This window comes from Lissotriton vulgaris, chromosome 1_1, assembly GCF_964263255.1.
Source record: "Lissotriton vulgaris chromosome 1_1, aLisVul1.2, whole genome shotgun sequence".
Classification (NCBI taxonomy): Eukaryota; Metazoa; Chordata; class Amphibia; order Caudata; family Salamandridae; genus Lissotriton; species Lissotriton vulgaris.
In genome coordinates, this window is record NC_141685.1 from 1,988,381,979 (window position 1) to 1,988,399,961 (window position 17,983).

General features: G+C 41.1%; 1 protein-coding gene across 1 annotated transcript in view; it reads left to right on the top strand.

Annotated features, from left to right (window-relative positions):
- SEMA3C (semaphorin 3C) overlaps positions 1-17,983 on the top strand; it is a 598,500-nt gene that overhangs the window by 244,097 nt on the left and 336,420 nt on the right. The window contains exon 3 of the mRNA XM_086919828.1: positions 14,100-14,260. Within this exon, the coding sequence (XP_086775954.1) occupies positions 14,100-14,260 (161 nt within the window). The remainder of the gene's footprint in view (positions 1-14,099; positions 14,261-17,983) is intronic.

The following is a 17,983-nucleotide window of genomic DNA, read 5'->3' on the forward strand; positions in this document are numbered from 1 at the left end:
ATCTTTTGTACCCTGGACAAAGAAGTGGACTCCAAGGGTCATAAGACTTACCTCCTGTTCTGCTACAGAGAAACACCAAACAACAAGAGGCCTTTCTTTCAACTGGTCAACTAGCCAGTGGCAACTTGACCTGGACTGGAGCCTGCTCTTGTCCTCTGCCGGATAGACTGTAACTCTCTGAGTGCCTCCCTTGTGGTCTTAGGGGGCTTTAAAAGTGTTCTCCTGTGTTCGATTGGGGGCAGGACAAACCTGGTTGGTCCATCGCGGTTAGTCTCAAATTGTGGATAGGTCCCGGTCTACCGCTACCATTGACCACCATTGGCACTTCTTGTACTTTTTGGCGCTATTTCTACTTAAAAATCAAAGATTTATATCTCTACTTCTCCATCTTGGATTTTTGTGCAAAATTGTTTATTAACTTTTACTATTCTTTTTCAAATTTTGTTTGGGATTTTTATTATTTTGTATTTTTACTTTATTATTGTGTTGGTAGTGCATACATACTTTACAAAGTGACCTAGGTTAAGGCTCTCTTCTCTTTTTCATTGCTACCAGGGTGTTGAGTTCAGGTTAAGAGACTTTGAGGGTTTCCCTGACAAGAGTTGTGATTATTAGGTGGGTTGTCACTCATCCCAAATAATAATCTAATTTCGTATAGTAACATTTTAATGTTACTTTTTAAAGTAATTTTTTTGTGTTATTGGTTGTTTATAGAAATTGCTTTTCGAAAATATAACCTGATTTAATTTGTTTGATTTTTAAATTCATTTAAATATGATTTAAAAAAATAGTTTAAAATGAACATTAAATAATTCCCCAACACTTTCCCTCCCTTAGGCTGTAGTGGAGATGCTAAATCTTACTCCTTTCTCACCTTAAATTACAGCCCTTTCCCTACTGTTGCTTAGGTTGGAAAGGGAATAGTAAATCTGACCTTTCCAAATCTACATTTTTCCGTATTGATTCTCAGGTTAGAGTGGGAATAGTAGCCCTGACCCCTCCAAAGGCAAACACTTAATCTACTGTTGGTTAGGTTATAGTGGGAATATTAAATTTTACCCTTCCAATGTCCAATACTTTCACCAATATTGCTTAGAGTGGAATTAGAATGGTGTATATGACTCCAATATAATCCAACACTTTTCCTACTGTTCCTTAGAATGAAGTCAGAATAGTAAAAGTGACCCCTACAAAGTCCAATACTTTCACTATTGTTGGTTAGGTTAAAATGGGAATAGTAAATCTTACAATTCCAAAGTTCAGTACTTTCACCAATTTTGCTTAAATTGGAGTGGGGTGGATTAGTACAGCTGACCCCTCCAAAGTCCAACTCTTTCCCTACTGCTGCTTAGGTCGGAGTGGGTGTAGTAAATGCCACCCCTCAAAAGCCCGATGTTTTCTTTACTGTTACTTCGGTTGCTTGCCCTTTTGTTGCCTACATTAGAGTGGTAATAATAGTTTTTACTCTTCTAAAGTGCAATATTTTCCATACTGTTTTTGGGTTGAAGAGGGAGTGGTACATTTTATTCTTCAAAATGTAAAATTTTTTGACTTTTTTGTTGAATTTAGAATGATACTATGATTATTTATTTTTTTAGTTTAATTTGTATTTTAAAGCGGTTTAATTGTTTGATATTTATTTGTATTGTTGCTACTTTGGATGTAATGTTTAAATCATTTTCCATGTCTGCTGGAGATATATCTATTTTTATAAAGTATTTTAGAATTTTGCTATCTTTTCATTTAAATTGTTGCTATGTTTTAATATTTTTTGGGTGATTTCATTTTCCAGTATATTTTTGTTGTAATTTAATATTTCAATTTTATTTAGTAACTTAGAAATATTAATTTGAATATTGTGTTTTAAGTTTTAATTATTATTACTTAAATTGTATAATTGTGATTGATTTTAATTGGTTATTATAAATGTGTTATATATATGTTGCAATTTTAGTTTGTATTATTATTTGTTTTAATATTTGTAATAAATTAACTGTATTTAATTATATATTACCTAGTATATATAAATATTTTTTACTTACGTTTTTCAATATCTTACCTTTATTTTTGGAATATATATATATATATATATATATATATATATATATATATATATATATATATATATATATATATATATATATATATATATATATATATACTGCAAATCAATGCTCCTACCGTCATAAGGCGATCACTCAGAGCTTGTACCAACAACAATATATATATATATATATATATATATATATATATATATATATATATATATATATATATATCAGTAACGGTCGGCAGTAGGTGTTTCTATAGGGCGGTGACGTGGGCAGGAGGAGGGGCAGGGTGGGGGGAAATAATGTATGGATTACGGAGTTTTACAGGTAAGTAAACATTTAAATACATAAAACGAATTTCGTTGCGCACACTGCATCACATACATATATATATATATATATAAACATGCACACACACACATACATATATATGTACATTTAAATCTATAAATATATGTTAATCTTTTGTAAATTATTTTTAAATAGTGTTAAATGTATACTTACCTTTTATAATCACGATATATAGTACTTAAGTAGTTTAGAAATTATATTTTTAGAATTTACATTGCAAATTAGTAAACTCGATCTTTAATATCGCATTATTTTGGTGTGATATTTGTGTATGATGGTATTTTTTAAGTCGAGTTTATACTATAGAAGTATTTTAAAAGAAGAAACTTTGTAAATCCCTTTCATGGACTACAAAGGACATGTACCACTTTAAACATATATAATACAAACAAAATTAAAGGAATTTCTTCAGGAACTCAATTAGATGAGAAACCTGTAACAGCCAAGAAAGAGAACTATTTTCATATCTACATAGAGCCTTCTACACAGAAATGTGAATGATTTCCAAATTAGTCTCCTCTAGTCACATGTGTCCTAGTGCATGCACAATATGTGAGCTTGATGAGCATTCTAGTTCTTTATTAGAACTCTGTGATTTCCACAAACATCTGTTATGGAATGAAGTAATAGTGACCAACTAAGAGTTAACCAATACTAGCATTTTTGATAGTGTACTGATTTACAATAGACATTAATGATATACACACATATCCTCAGAGTAATCACACATACACATGCATGCAGAACATCAGGTTAAACACAGACCCACACAAACACATTGACACACATCTTCAGATTAAATACACAGAAGTCACACAAATTATCAGATTAAAAATTCACATGCAACATCATTTTAAAATGCATGCTTGGGCAGATGCTTTGAAGACAGTGAATCTGTGTAACTTAACCAGGACAGATTAACAAAGGTTCAATTCATGTATTTGAGGTATTGGTTATACATTAGTATACATGGGTATTTCATTAAGGTGAAAAATTATTATTACCACTAATAGAGTTTATCAACATTAAAAATAATTCTGCACTTTATTCAAGTATAACACTTTTAATAACGTTTTTTACAAATGCCCTTGAAATGAAAAAAAATAACTTGTTAATATCTGAGAAAAGAAAGAGATGGAAGCAAAATATGTATGAATCAATTAGTTAAGCTATGGTTTAATTTTATAGCTCCCTAGGCTCCTAGGAAATGTTTGGGAGTAAGTCATAATGAAAACATCAATACAGTGTAAATCACATCTGTTACCTTAGTTTATTTAAATGGAACGAAAGACTGTAATAAAGACATTTATAATTCCTGAATACATAGACTCGCTTTTTCATGACATGTTTATGACTCCATCACACGTTGCAGTCTGATGTCACGGCACATTAAGCGCCTAATGTGTTTATTCATAGAGTTATGAATCTGCCGGCAGCATGGCAGGAGGGCTCATTGTAATATCCAAATTCCAGCCTTATACACTAGCAAGGAAACAGGAAGAAGGTTAAAGATGTAGAAATAAAGTAATCTCTTTGGAACGTAAAGTCCTATAACTTGGCAGAAATGTACTGAATTGCTCAAGTGAAATCTCCTTCCTCATTTTTGCCATTTGCAGAAAACCAAAATTGTTCCATTCTGATGTTAACAGATAGAAGGAGTACATTAGCCAGTGAGGATGTCAAAATTAACCATGGGCGGAGCAGGTGTAGTGCCTCACCACGAAGTTCCATGGAGCTGGAAAACAACTCCATGGTAATTCGCTTCGCATCCTCCCCCCACCCAAAATAATTATAAAGTATTTAAAAAGGCACTTACCTGCTGTGGCTGCCTCCTCCTCCCCATGACCGCTCCCCTTCCTCGTCCTCGCCGTCCTTCTCCTTAGATAACCTCCTAAATTGTACGTCTTGTGCGTGCGCATGAGCACTCACAAGACGTACAACGTAGGGGTTATCAGTGAAGAAGGATGACAAGGAAGGAGAGCGGTCATGGCAAGGAGGAGGCAGCCACAGCAGGTAGCGCCTTTTGAATTACTTTACAATTACTTTGGGAGGGTGGAGGGGAAGGCTAACTGCGCTCCGCCACGGAGTCGTAGTTTTGCCTAAACTCTGCATTCACAACAGAGCGTGGAGTAGGCAAAACTACTTAAACTATGCTGGCAGACCGTAGTTACCCACCCGGGCTTAGTCAAAATCCTCCACTTGTTAAACATCCCTACATACACTTAAGCATCATTCAGGAATTCACCAAGCCCCCCAGCGAAGCCACGGACGTCACACCCTCCCAGGACCTCTGCAACAAACTCAGCTCCTACTTCCACCTGAAAATAAGATCCTGCGACGACAGGTTCAGCTAACAGACTATAGACACCGAACTCATTCCTCCCCCAAGCAATGACAGCCAGTCTACCATCTCCTCCTGGACCCTAGTCACAACTGAAGAGACTGCATTGTCCATAAAAGGCATTCACTCAGGATGCCCCATGAACCCCTGCTCTCTGCACATCTTCCGCAGAGCCGACATTGCACATAAGCTACGACGCACCATCAACGCCATCTTCGAAGCAGGCACATTCCCTTACGACTGGAAACACGCAGAAGTTCAGTCCCTCCTCAAGAAGCCCTCAGAAGATCCGACGGACCTGAAGAACTACCGACCCATCTCTCTCCTCCCTTTCACTGCCAAATTCACAGAGATGATCATCAATGCCCACCTAACAAACTTCATTGAAGAGAACTCCATCCTCGACCCATTCCAATCAGGATTCATCAGCAATTGCAGCACTGAGACTGCCCTACTCGCCGCCACAGACAACATACGCACCCTCCTCAACCAAGGCCACACTGCTGCTCCGATCCTGCTTGACCTCTATTCAGCCTTCGACACATCTCCCTCCTCACTCTCACTGCCAGCCTCCATGATGCTGGCATACAGGGAGCCGCCCTTGACTAGCTCCGCTCCTTCATCACCGGCAGAACCCAAAGAATCCGACTCATGCCCTTTCTCTCTGAACCCACAGAGATCAACTGCGGAGTGCCCTAGCGATCGTCGCTCAGCCACACGCTCTTCAGCATTTACCTGGCCCCCCTCACTGCCATTGTCTGACAACATGGAATCAGAATAGTATCCTACACCGATGACACCCAGCTCATCCTCTCTCTCACCAAGGACCCCCACACCACCAGACTCAGCTTCCTGGAAGAATGTAGGACGTTGCATCCTGGATGAGCAGCAGCTGCCTGAAGCTGAACTCGGAGACGACATAAGTGCGGGTCCTCTGCATGGGACAACACCTGGTGGCCCACCCCCTTCGGTAGCTACCTCACCCCGATGGACCACTCCCAGAACCTCAGCATCACACTCGACTTCTCCCTCATCATGACCTGACAGATCAACACCGTTGCCTCCACCTTCTTCAACACCCTCTGCATCCTTCGCAAGACTTTCAAATGGATGGCCCGTGAATCAAAAAAGACCATCACCTACGCACTCATAACCAGTAGACTGGAGTATGGAAATGCCCTAGATGCCGGAATCAACAAACCCCTGCTCCTCAAGCTCCATACCATACAGAACACCTCAGCCAGACTCATCCTCTGCATTCTTCGACATGAACACATCACCCAACACCTGTGAGACCTTTACTGGCTCCTTGTCGAGAAGAGAGTAACCTTCAAGAGACTTACCCACGCCTACAAATGCCTCCACAACACTGGACCCCTATATCTCATCGAATGAATCTTCTTCCACGTACCCAAGAGAAACCTCTGATCCACCGACCTCACCCTTGCCGAAACTCTGTGCATCTGCAGAGCCAGAACGGGTGGAAGAACCTTCTCCTACATCGTGGCAAAGACCTGGAAAGAGCTCCCTTTCAACATCAGCCACACCCCCACTCTGCACATTTTCAGGAAGAGCTTCAAGACCTGGCTCTTCGGCTGACACGGAGCTGCAACCCACCCCAGTGCCTTGAAACCCTCACAGGTGAGTAGTGCACTTCACAATTCCCTGATTGATTGACATGGGGAGTTTGATACACTTGCACTAGCGTGGTTGTTGATGCAGCAGCTGCTTGTGATTGAAAAATTGTTCTTTGAAGGCCACATGTTTGTGTTCTTCTTGAAAAACATATTCACCACCTCTACTTCTTGACAGATCCTCTTTGGAAATAGTTTGTGGCAACTGTTCTACACACTGGAGGATGCATATCAGCACTAAAATAGAATGCAACAGTACCCACTTTGACTCATCTGTCCAAGCTCCTTGGTGCCGTGATCTCGCCAATAAAGATAGTCACTAGCATTCTTTGTATGATATGTATATGATCAGCAATTTCTGTCATACATTTTCTTAGTGAGGGTTGGAAGGTTGACATTCTCTCTAAAAGTAGCTAGAAAATGAACGCACACATCTTACTAGTGGGTTCTTTGCAAAATGTAGCTGAGCGCCAGCCACTTTCACTTTTTTTATTATTTAAATGTAATCTTGTTCAGTATGGAAACAACGAGTATGGCACGTTCAATCCATGACAATCTTCTTGCATTACCATTAATAATATTGGGCATTGTACTATTAACTAATTCATCGCTTGAACATAACCTCTCAGCACCTAACCATTTCCCCAAATGCTTTTCACAAAACAATCCTCATTAAATCTAACCATTATTCACTTTGCAGCTTTTTCCCTGCATCTACATTTCTGCACCCCTTCATGCTCCTATGTCTTTCTTTACATGTCTGAAATACTCTTCACAGTGGCAGACAGCAATAATCGCAGTGGAGTAGAAGTTGTTAAAGATAATTTGCACAAAGGCAACATTGGTACTTTTTGGCCCATCATTTGCTTTGCAGTGAACCACGATTCATCTGTCTTTCATCAAATGCACTTCCCTAAAACAAGTGGCAAAACTACTTCATTGCATAAACAAAGTTATTTGTGAACAACATTAATTGGTTTCCAAGAAAATGATTGTACCTGGGAGAAGCTGATTAGTCCTTTGGAAAAAACATTCTTATAACAAAAGGCATGAACTCCTGAAAAAGAAGCACCTGGCGAATCAGCAGATTTTTCAAATTTTCTAATTAATTTACAGTTTTTCCAAAAATACAATTATACAGCGCCACTCTCAGTCTATTATGTCATCTAAATATCCAACTGACCTACTGAAGATTTTGGTTTAGCCCAAAAGGGAAGGCTTTTGAAAGAGCAGCAAAAGCCTTATTTAATCAATAAATAAAGCTGATTCCAAATGTCTAGTCCAAGATGTAGGAGTTTAAAGAGAACTCACATTTATACTAAGGCTCTGTGCATGTTTATTTTCCATGTCATCTGTCTAACCATAACCACTGTGCCAGCTAACACTTCCTTTGCTCACATCACATAGAAGGTTACAATAGGTAGTACTCGCAACTGTTAGCACAGTAAAACAGAACAAAAACGCATGTTGTTGCACTGCCACACACACAGATTCCAAGTCCTTGAATAGAGGGTGTGAGGTGAATGTGTGATGTGAATGTACCATAGGAGCTGCCCTAGAGGGAAAGATTCTTCACCATGTAGGATTTCTATGCACATCTGGATGGCATGAGGAACTGTCTTCAGAAGTGACTGAAGGTCTTCCAACTAACCTCGATCAAAGGTTTAACCTGAGTAAACTTTTATACTGATTCCCTAATAGCTCCTAAATCCAGTGATCGGTGGATTTGCGCCATGGGACACCCCATATTTATAGAAACTTGTGAGCAGAATTCTCAGAAAACAGTTTTTAAATATGCAATATGCATATTGTCTAACTGCTGATTGCATAAACTGCTTGACCTTGCCTGCCCAGACAGTTATTGTCTACTCGATAAGTTACAGGCAGTAATTCTACGAGTTGCATAAAGAGCCAAAGGATGAGTCTGGCATGCACAGGGGTGGTCACTAAACCATCTAGGTCCCAATCTCTGGAGCAGTCACATTACCTATTCATAGAATGGGCAATCACCGTGTTTTCAGAAGAGCCCTCATAACTTTTATGTTCTGTTAATTGTCTTTTTCCTTGTGTTGTCCTTTGTGTTTGCCCACCAGTACCAAGAGGCTCTAGAGTGGATGGGCACATTTTCACTTAAAAAAGGACAGTCACCATGTGTGTATTTCCTAGGGGATTATGCTGGTGCACCGAATCTGTGGATACTTTTGACAGTATGGAAACAAAATAGGAAATGGGATTAATGGTACAACAAAGAAATTTAATTCACCCACTGTACCGTTGACACAAGTGTGTTCTTTTTTAAAGTTCTTTGTCTATATATATCACAGAGTGATTATTCGTATGTGCACATACATTTGTGTGAAACGCTAGGCTGGATTGCAAACCCAGGTACTCCTGTGCTATGATGGTTTCATTGCCCCACAGTCATGTCTAGAATCATGTTTAAATCTATGTGCATTCTCCCGTGTACTATCGCTGGCACATTCCCCTCATGGTAAGTGAGGAGCTGACTTACTATTCAACTCGAGCACTGTGATCAGATGATCAGGCCCAAAAGAGAGTGCCACAATGCCAGAGGAAGTGTATAGGCGGTAGGTATCTCTCCACTGCACCCTCCTGAAGGTGGAATGCCCCATGCGCTCAGCAATACTCATTGGCTTTGCCAGTGTGTCTTGGCCTTGTGCAAGGAAGGAAGTGGGCTCCCTGACTGTTGTTTGGATTATAAAATACGGCAATAATCAGTGTATTGGTGGCCCCTCAAACCTCTGGGTCACTGTGCCACACTGTACATTCTGTACCAATAGTTATGTTATGTTAGTATGAATTTGTAGAGCGCACGTTCACCCTGGGGTTTCTTGGCGCTGTGTACTGCTGGGGAACCCGTCCTGGCTTTCCCTGTGAGATGGTCCCTATTGGGCATCCCCAAGGTGAAGCCAGGCATCCCGGCAGTGAGGGGGCCGTTGTGGAGATTAAGCAAGCTATTGTCCAGAGTTGCAGCGTGGGACCCATGGTTAGAGAGGCACCGAGGTGGGATTTATCGAGCCCGCTGACATTGGTTCCGTACCCTGCCGCGTCGGGAATTGAACCCTGGTCCCGGGCCGACCTCTGCTTCTGGGTCTGCCGCCTCTAACCGGTGAGCCACACTTCTCCAATAGTAGATGTGCCCCCTGGCTACACACTGCACTACTGTCGTATCAGTTCTAATAAATGCCTGGAAGCATAGCATTTTATGTAGCTTGTTCCTAAGCATAGCAATGAAGAGGATGGTACAGACATTCTAAGGTGTTAATTGTTAAGATGCCTGTTTCAAAAGTCCCTCTAGGTATGTGTATGCCGCTTAATAAAATATATCATAGTCCCATCAAAAGGCGTGCTGTAGTTTATGTGCCTGCAACTTTCAGAGAACCACGCCAATACAGACAGCTGCTGAAAATAAAAAATACAAAAGGCTACACGGAAAAATGCAAATATATATAGATACGTTCTGTAATTACATGCACACAAACAAAACACAGAGAAGGGTAGAGGGCTAGAGAAAGAAAGACATAGAAGAAGGAGCAGAGAGACTATTAATGTATTATTTGGAAGAAGTATGCATTTGTCTCAATCTAAGATTATTGAGACATTTATTCTGTTTATGACACCGCACATCTGTGAAGTTTGCCACATTCATAACCAACATCTAGGAGGAGTCAGCTGGCTAGATCACTTTATTTCATGTCCCTGGCAGCAATGTAAGTCTAGCAGAAAATATTGCCAATGATTGTTAACGCCAACCACAATGTCTGTCAAATATCAAGTAGTGAAATGTATTACATTTACTGATCTCCAACAGTGCACGGACGGCTAAAATCGAAAGCATATGTTCTTATTAGACGCGTAGCTTTCTTTTCTGCAAATCATTCTGTAGCCCGACATTGGGGCTACTGTAATTCTGTCTGCGTTTTTGGCATTTGCACAGAATGACAGACACGCATGAATAGGCTTAAAAGCTCTGTAAAATATTTTCGTGGCACATCATGTAAGTAGTGACATATTTGGCCAAGGTAATGCCTTTTTACTCAAACTAAGCAGAAAAAGTTTTGTCTGACGCTCGAAAAGCCACAAGACAGCAAGACAACTTCTGACGGGGACCTTTTTCGAAGCAGCAGGAAATTTGGTAACTTAAGGACCTTTTATTTCAACTTTGGAAGGCAATAAAAGGGTTGGTTCAGTCCAGTGTAAGGAGGCACTCAGATGTATACAATGTAAACCTCCTCTGAAACAGCTTTCACACCATGGAGCTGCTGTTCCTGCAGGCTGACAAAGGCCAGGGGGTTGGGCCAGGATCCGTGGAGAAAACTGGTATTGAACCGGCTTCTCAATTTGCGGCTATATTAACACTTCTCTTCTGTTCCTCACACTTCCCACAGTCGGTTCTTTGTTCAGAGACAACCATAATCCTGCAAGCAATGTGTTCCTACAGCACATGAGACACGTTTCAGAATGTTTTCAATGGACTGCTATGAAAATGTATTCAGTTTCTCAACAATACATAGTTTGGAGAAATACTGTATTAATGTGTGACTGCATTTTATGCTCATTTCGTAGTAATGAGACACCCTGGTGACAAATGGCTGCAATGTTTTAGGAAGCGAGATATGTTGAAGCTGTCATTTCAATTTCGAGCATTCCCCAATAACTCAAATGCCACACTTCTGTAACTCTGCCTCTGGATTTAGGCTGGAGTTGTTACTTTGCAGATGCACTTCTGATTAAAAATCAAATAGATGTTCATGTACACAATCGCAGAAGGAGGTATACATACATACAATAAAATCCTAACATCTATGTATACCCCTTTTGAATGAAAATGCTAAAATATTTCTACTCTAAAGTAACAAACAAACAAATATTGCGGTACCTAATTTACACTGTTGAATGCAAATGAACATTATGTAAGGAATGTGCTTGTATATTTGATTGTGTGGGTAAATCAATGGGATGTCTTGCAGACAATTTGACATTGTGTACATCAGAAGCGGTTTTACATTTTTGTATTCCATTTTTATTACAAGTGGAGGCACTGGGAGATAAGTGTATTGCCAAGAATCACACAATCGTGTTAGTCAAGCACCAAAGCCAGCATAAGATCGAGTTACATAAATTTCCATTTGTGGTACTGCCCTAGCAAGGTGAAAACCTCTACCACATTGTGGCATGCGCACCAGTGACAGGCGAGGCTTCTGCCAGTGATAAACCAACAACAGAAGCAGCTGCAGCCTATCGTCACTGGTGACTAGCCTCATTTTAATGGTGGTGACTGGAGAGGGCCCTGCCACCTCACAACACTGTCTCCACATATTACATCTATATTTTGAATCCAGAGCTGCAATGGCATTCACCACCCATATTAAGGCATTAGAACTACGATAAATATTGAATATATTTATCATAAATTAGTCTAAATTAATACATTATATTATTGTAATAATTTACATAATTGCTGTAGATATCTAAATAGGTAACAATTCACACCACGCACAGACAACTGTTAAGTTAAGAAAGTGAATACCTGTAAGGTTATAATATGGATCCTGTGCATTTAGCATTATTCCCTAAAGTATGGACTACCAAATGTTCAATGTCTGCTATAATTACGATCTTGACTTCAGAGAACAACCATAACACCAATCTAATATGGTAATTTCTCAACAATAACACCTATACCCTCTTGTTCGCTGTCAAACGTTAATTGTTTGCTAACAGTACATTTCAAACGCTTTGGAGTATCTGTCGTATTAAGCATGGTTGAAAGTACTAGAGGCAATAAAACAATCCTGTTTTTCCAATGTAATAAATTCAGTTGATGTATCATGTACTGTCAGACACCTTTCACCTAGGGAGAAAAAGTGATTTTCAACAACTTTTGTACTTTATTAACTACTTGTAATTCTTTCTCTTTGGTAAGTGCACTTTCTAGACCATAATCGAGTAGTTTACAAATTGTATTTCCTAACACAGGCTTTAAACTGCTTGCAGTTGAATGCCAGTAAGTCAGAGGTTTTGGTGCTCGGGAAGGACCGGAACATGTGGTCCGAGCAGTGCTGGCCGGATCGCCTCAAACCGGCTCCTTTGCCCAAAGAGGCAGTAAAGAACCTTGGTGTGTGGATTGACAGTGGTCTTACCTTCGAAACTCCATCAAAACCTGTGGCAGGGATCTATTTCGGGCTCCTGAGAGGTTTAAAACCTCTCTTTGGTTTTTCCCTCCTAAAGTGCGTCAAACCATTGTCCAGGAGACAATGCTATCTAGACTGGACTATGGTAATTCTCTCTATCTTGGTGCTAATAAGTCCAGTATTAGGCACCTGCAGAGAATTCAGAACACAGCGGCACGCATTCTTGTGGCACTCCCAAAATTTTGCTTGGTTTCTCATTTTCTTCCTAAATTGCACTGGCTGCCAGTCGTAAAACGAATCCAGTTTAAAACACTCTGTGTGTCCCACAGGAATCGGACTCAAAAAGCACCTTTGGGGCTGGCCAATCTGCTAGCGTTCAATGCACCGCGGCGCACCTTAAGGTCTGCCGACCAAGCTCTGGTCTGTATTCCTCGAGTCTCAAGAGCTAGAGCCAAAGGTTGCCCTTTTTGCAGTCTTGCGGCAAAACTATGGAATTCACTCCCTGTCTCTATCAGAGGGATCCAGAATCATTTTGCGTTTCGTGAAGCCATAAAGACCTGGCTCTTCCCGGCGTAACTTTTTTTCCCTCCACGCTCACTCTCAATTGTCTTTGGGGGCGCTGGGACGCCCCAGGTCGCTGGGGCAGCCATGCACATTACAAATCCGACTATAATAATAATAATAAATCCCATATAAGGAAGAAAGATATTGAGGAGAGCTGGCAATCCCTTACTTGGATTGGCAACATAGGTAGGTAATCCTAGCAACCTCTGTCACATTTAGCAGTAAATAGGTGGCCAAAATGCAACAGACCCAAGATTGACACAAAAGGTTGTTATGCATTCTGAACTCTTTATCGGGGGACTGGTTCCATGAATAGTCATAGAGCCTGGTTACTCAATGTACGTATACTTTCACTCCGGGTGAAAGCATAATAAAACAGAAATCATATTAAATAGTCTTTCCTTAGTCATTATTTATGGCACTTCATGAGTTTTTTTCCCTGTCCTTTGCATTTTAGCCATTCCCAAATTGTCAGGCGTGGACTCATAATATTACATTGATAGTGATGGAAAAAGGAGGAAAACATTTGTGGGTCGTAGATGTGTATGCTCGGAAAAGTGGGAGCAGACATTTCTAAGCCGAAAACCCAAGTGCAAAATAATGGAAAGGCTTGTGGTCAACATAATGCACACCTATCCCCTAGACTATGGTGTTCACTTCAGTACCAAAGCACACTGGTCTTCTATTAATGTGCATTTTGATTTTATTTAGAGCTCTTATACTTTAGTAGTAGCACTACAGAATTTGCATAATCTGAATCAGATATGAATCACAGCAGAATGTTAACACTTTAATAATTTAGTTGTTGCTTAGTAATGCGTTTTCTAAATTTGAAAGTTGTCTGTATGAATGGTGATTTCATGTAATGCTTATCGGTTATATTGTTACTGTTATTATAAATATTTGCTGTTGCATATTCAGCTGTCATTTGTGTTTTGCATTCTACTTATTACCTTAAACAAAGTGATTGGGACCTGCTAAATGTTATTGTTTCCTTTTCCAGAGCTCAAGGAAACAAGGACTTCTGAATTTTACAGCATATCCCAGAACCCTTTGGACTACAGGATATTGTTGATGGATGAAGATCAGGACCGGATCTATGTTGGCAGCAAAGACCACATTCTGTCTTTGAACATAAATAACATAAGCCAAGATCCTCTGAGTGTAAGTTCAAAGCAAGTACTTCCACAGCGCAAATTTATTGCACTACCAATCTTTCATCAATTTGAAGGAAATGTGGGTTTCATATTGATAGTTGCAAGCTGCAATCCAAATACACTCCATCCACTCTGAAGCGTAACTGCATGGAGTCCTAGATAAAAAGAGGCATGCAGGCAAGTGGTGTCAAATGTGCCTTTCTTTGTCCTAATTCTGTGAGAATTGAAACCACTTAAACATGCTGTCTGAATCATGGTGAGTATCCTTTGATAGTCATATTATCGACCATATTTACACCTCAATACATTTCAGTGCTGTTAGGGAGATGCTAGGTAGAGGCATCAAACCTCTTTTTGAATCCTGCAATTTTTGGTTAAACAATTTGATCCCTTACCTGATCAATTTGAGGGAGCTCTGAGGCAATCCAAATTCAGCATGTTTTGTAGAAGTTCCACACCCACTAATATTAATTGAAGGGCATGATTCAAACCCAAGCCTGCTTTATTAGGGCACTGAAGAGGAGACTCTCAGGACAGGTGACAGGTTAACTATGCATGTGTTGATTATTTTCAACGCACAAACTATGTGAGCATATCTCTGCTGCAGATAATGTGTACATATGTAAGAGAAGTTCACATTAATGTTAGGATAACTGAAAAGCACCATCTATGAGATTCACCTGAAAGGACTCCCACAGTAACTATGTAAATGCACACATAACATAGAGGTGTGTTCTAAAAATTAGCTTTATGTATTGAATATATGTATTCCATTATACGTGAATGTATTTACTCTTGTTGCTTTTGATAAAGTTTATTGTATGAATAATTAAAATAGTTACTCTCAGGACCAACACTTTTTGTGTTAATATGCTTGATAAACTGAGACAAAAGCATGTGTACCATATTGTTTCGGGGGTTCTGCACATACACAGAACTTTGCGCAGGAAAACAGGACCTCGGTGTATAGGCATTGTACCCTCCTACCACCTTAGTACCCTTAATCCCAAAACCCGACCAGCTATAGTGTCTATTCGTTCTCCTACATAGTAACAAAGCTACAAATGATTAGACAACCTAGAACACAAGGAATCGTGGTAGGAAGACATACCCTTTGCTCACGCACTCGTACTTGTCCACAATAAGGATTGTCAGAGTCACTGTATAGTTCAAAATGTTAATTTGACTATTGTGCTATATAATGTAGTATACGAGCCATTACCAGCAGCAAAATGCATAAACCTAGAACAGTTAGTATTGTTACAATACCATAGAATATAAAGAGGGATGTCATCATATACAGCCAGTGGAATAAGGACTATAAGGCCTAACCACCCTCCTCTTGTTAAGGTGAAGTCCATACTGCTATTATAAAGAGAGAGCCCAAACCTTTGAGGCGGGTAATCTCAAGAAGTACATGACCAATCACAACACCCAATGCAGCATTGGAAAGGACAGTTGCAGCAGATGGACATAGGCTATACAAGTGGCCACCATATACATTACAAAGGTAAAAGAACCTTAGGGGTAAAGTAGTCCCTTGTGGGCATGGGCGTTGTGCTGTCAGCAATGGGCGCGGCAAGCAAACCTTCACAGGACTCCCTTGTGGGCGTGGGCGTTGTGAGAGGGGCGTTGACAAACAGCAAACCGCAATATGTGCGGCATTCACGGGGCGCGCGGCGCGCCATCCCCGTCATTACTGGTAAGCAATATGCGCAACATTCACGGGGCGCGAGGCGTGCCATTCCCCGTCATTAGTGGTACAAGCGAAAACGGCATTGTAAACAAAAACATTCACGTAACACCGTTGTGGGCCTGCCCGTTGTCAGAGGGGCGTGGCAAAACTTGAATGGGCGCAGCTTTCACGGGGCGCGCCTCGTCGACGTTGTCACAGGGGCGTGCCCAAACACCAATAGGCATGACTTACAGGGGCGTGGCCAAACACCAATGGCCAACGCTTCACGGGCCGCGGCATTGCTACGGTGCTCAGGCGGGGGCTCAACACACTCACACTAACAGTGGGGAAAAGAAAACGCTATTGTAAACAAAAACATTCACGTAACACTGTTGTGGGCCTGCCCGTTGTCAGAGGGGCGTGCCAAAACTTGAATGAGTGCGGTATTCACGGGCGCGCCTCGTCGACGTTGTCACAGGGGCGTGGCCAAACACCAATAGGCAAGGCTTTCAGAAGCATGGCCAAACACCAATGGGCAAGGCTTCATGGCCCGTTGCATGGCTACGGTGCTCAGGCGGGAGCTCAACACACTCACACTAACAGCGGGGAACACAAGATTCGCTTATTGCTCCACTGCTCAGGCGAGGGATAAAGCTACTCAGCCTACCAGCTGGGATCACACCCTTCGCATTTACCACTGCACAAATTGCTCAGGGCCTCAAGCGGGGATTAAGGCGAGTGAACGGAGCAGCGGACATTACAAAGGTTTCACAAAATTATATTTCAGATCTTACAATAAATTTTGCTTGCCTATTACAACCCTTTGCACACATTCTGTTTCAGCCCAGGACAACGTCGGGACAGGCTGCTAGTTTATTATATAAAGGAAGATCTCTGGGCTTTGTCAACAGACCCCATACCTTAGAGCCTAGATGGTAGGGTTACATCATAGGAACAGCATAGCTCTTCTCCAAGGAAAGGTCTCTCTCCAAGTGTGTGTGAACAACATGCATCCCCGTAATATCAAAGCATGAGCTTTCCAGCAGTGCAGCTGTGTTTAGCATGTTTAGTCTAGGTGCTAGGATCTGACCATAACAGAATAACAAGGAACATGTTTATCGACCTTGCACATCATGTTCAGACTAAACTTCAGGAACAGCAGAGAACGCAGAAAGGAGACAGTTCTCATGTGAAAGGCACAAACAGAGTCTCGTAAAATAAAGTCACGTAGTAGCGTGCACAAAAGCAGAATCATGGCAGCAGAGCTCATGCTAATTTAGCAATGTCAAGAATGACCCTAACAACCATAGAACAATATAATAGAGCTATCTTGTTTAAAATATGGGTAGTTGTAGTTATTTTTGACCGTGAGTGCACTTAAAATAGACCAACATGGCCCAGTCATCCTTCTTATGGTCCAAATTGCATACAACTAAGGATCAAGGAACTTGAAATTCGGTTTATGTTCACTTTATATATCACTAGTAGCCCGCCCCAGCGTTGCCTGGGGCAGAAAGGGGCTGGGGGCAGTACACCCGATCCCGCCCGACCCCCTCCCGCCCCCACTCCTCCCGCCTGTCCCTCTGTGCACACCCACTCCCGCCCCCCTCCCGGCCCGACTCCCTCCCACCCTGATTTCAATGAGCATTTACTTTACCTGAGCTGCCGCTCCTTCCCGCGATCTTCACTTCACCGCCGCTCCTCTTCGCCATGACGCGCCCGCGCTCCTCACTTCACCGCAGCTCCATGTCTCTCTTCCTCGTCATCACGCACGTCGCGGCCAGCGCTACGTCACGGCCAGAGCAGCGTCGCGGCCGGCGCTACTTTCAGGGCACTACTTTTTTTAAAAGTTATATTTTTAAATGTACGTTTTATTTTTATTTTTTATAGCCTATGTCCATCTGCACACCCTGACAATTTCTACAATGTATCGGGTGTGTGGATTGGCGCTGTGGTTCCCGAGTTTACCTTGCCAAAAGGTTTGTGTTCTCTCTTTATAATAGTAGTATAGATTGTGTCATGCACACTTAATTTACAATTTCATTTATAGATGTT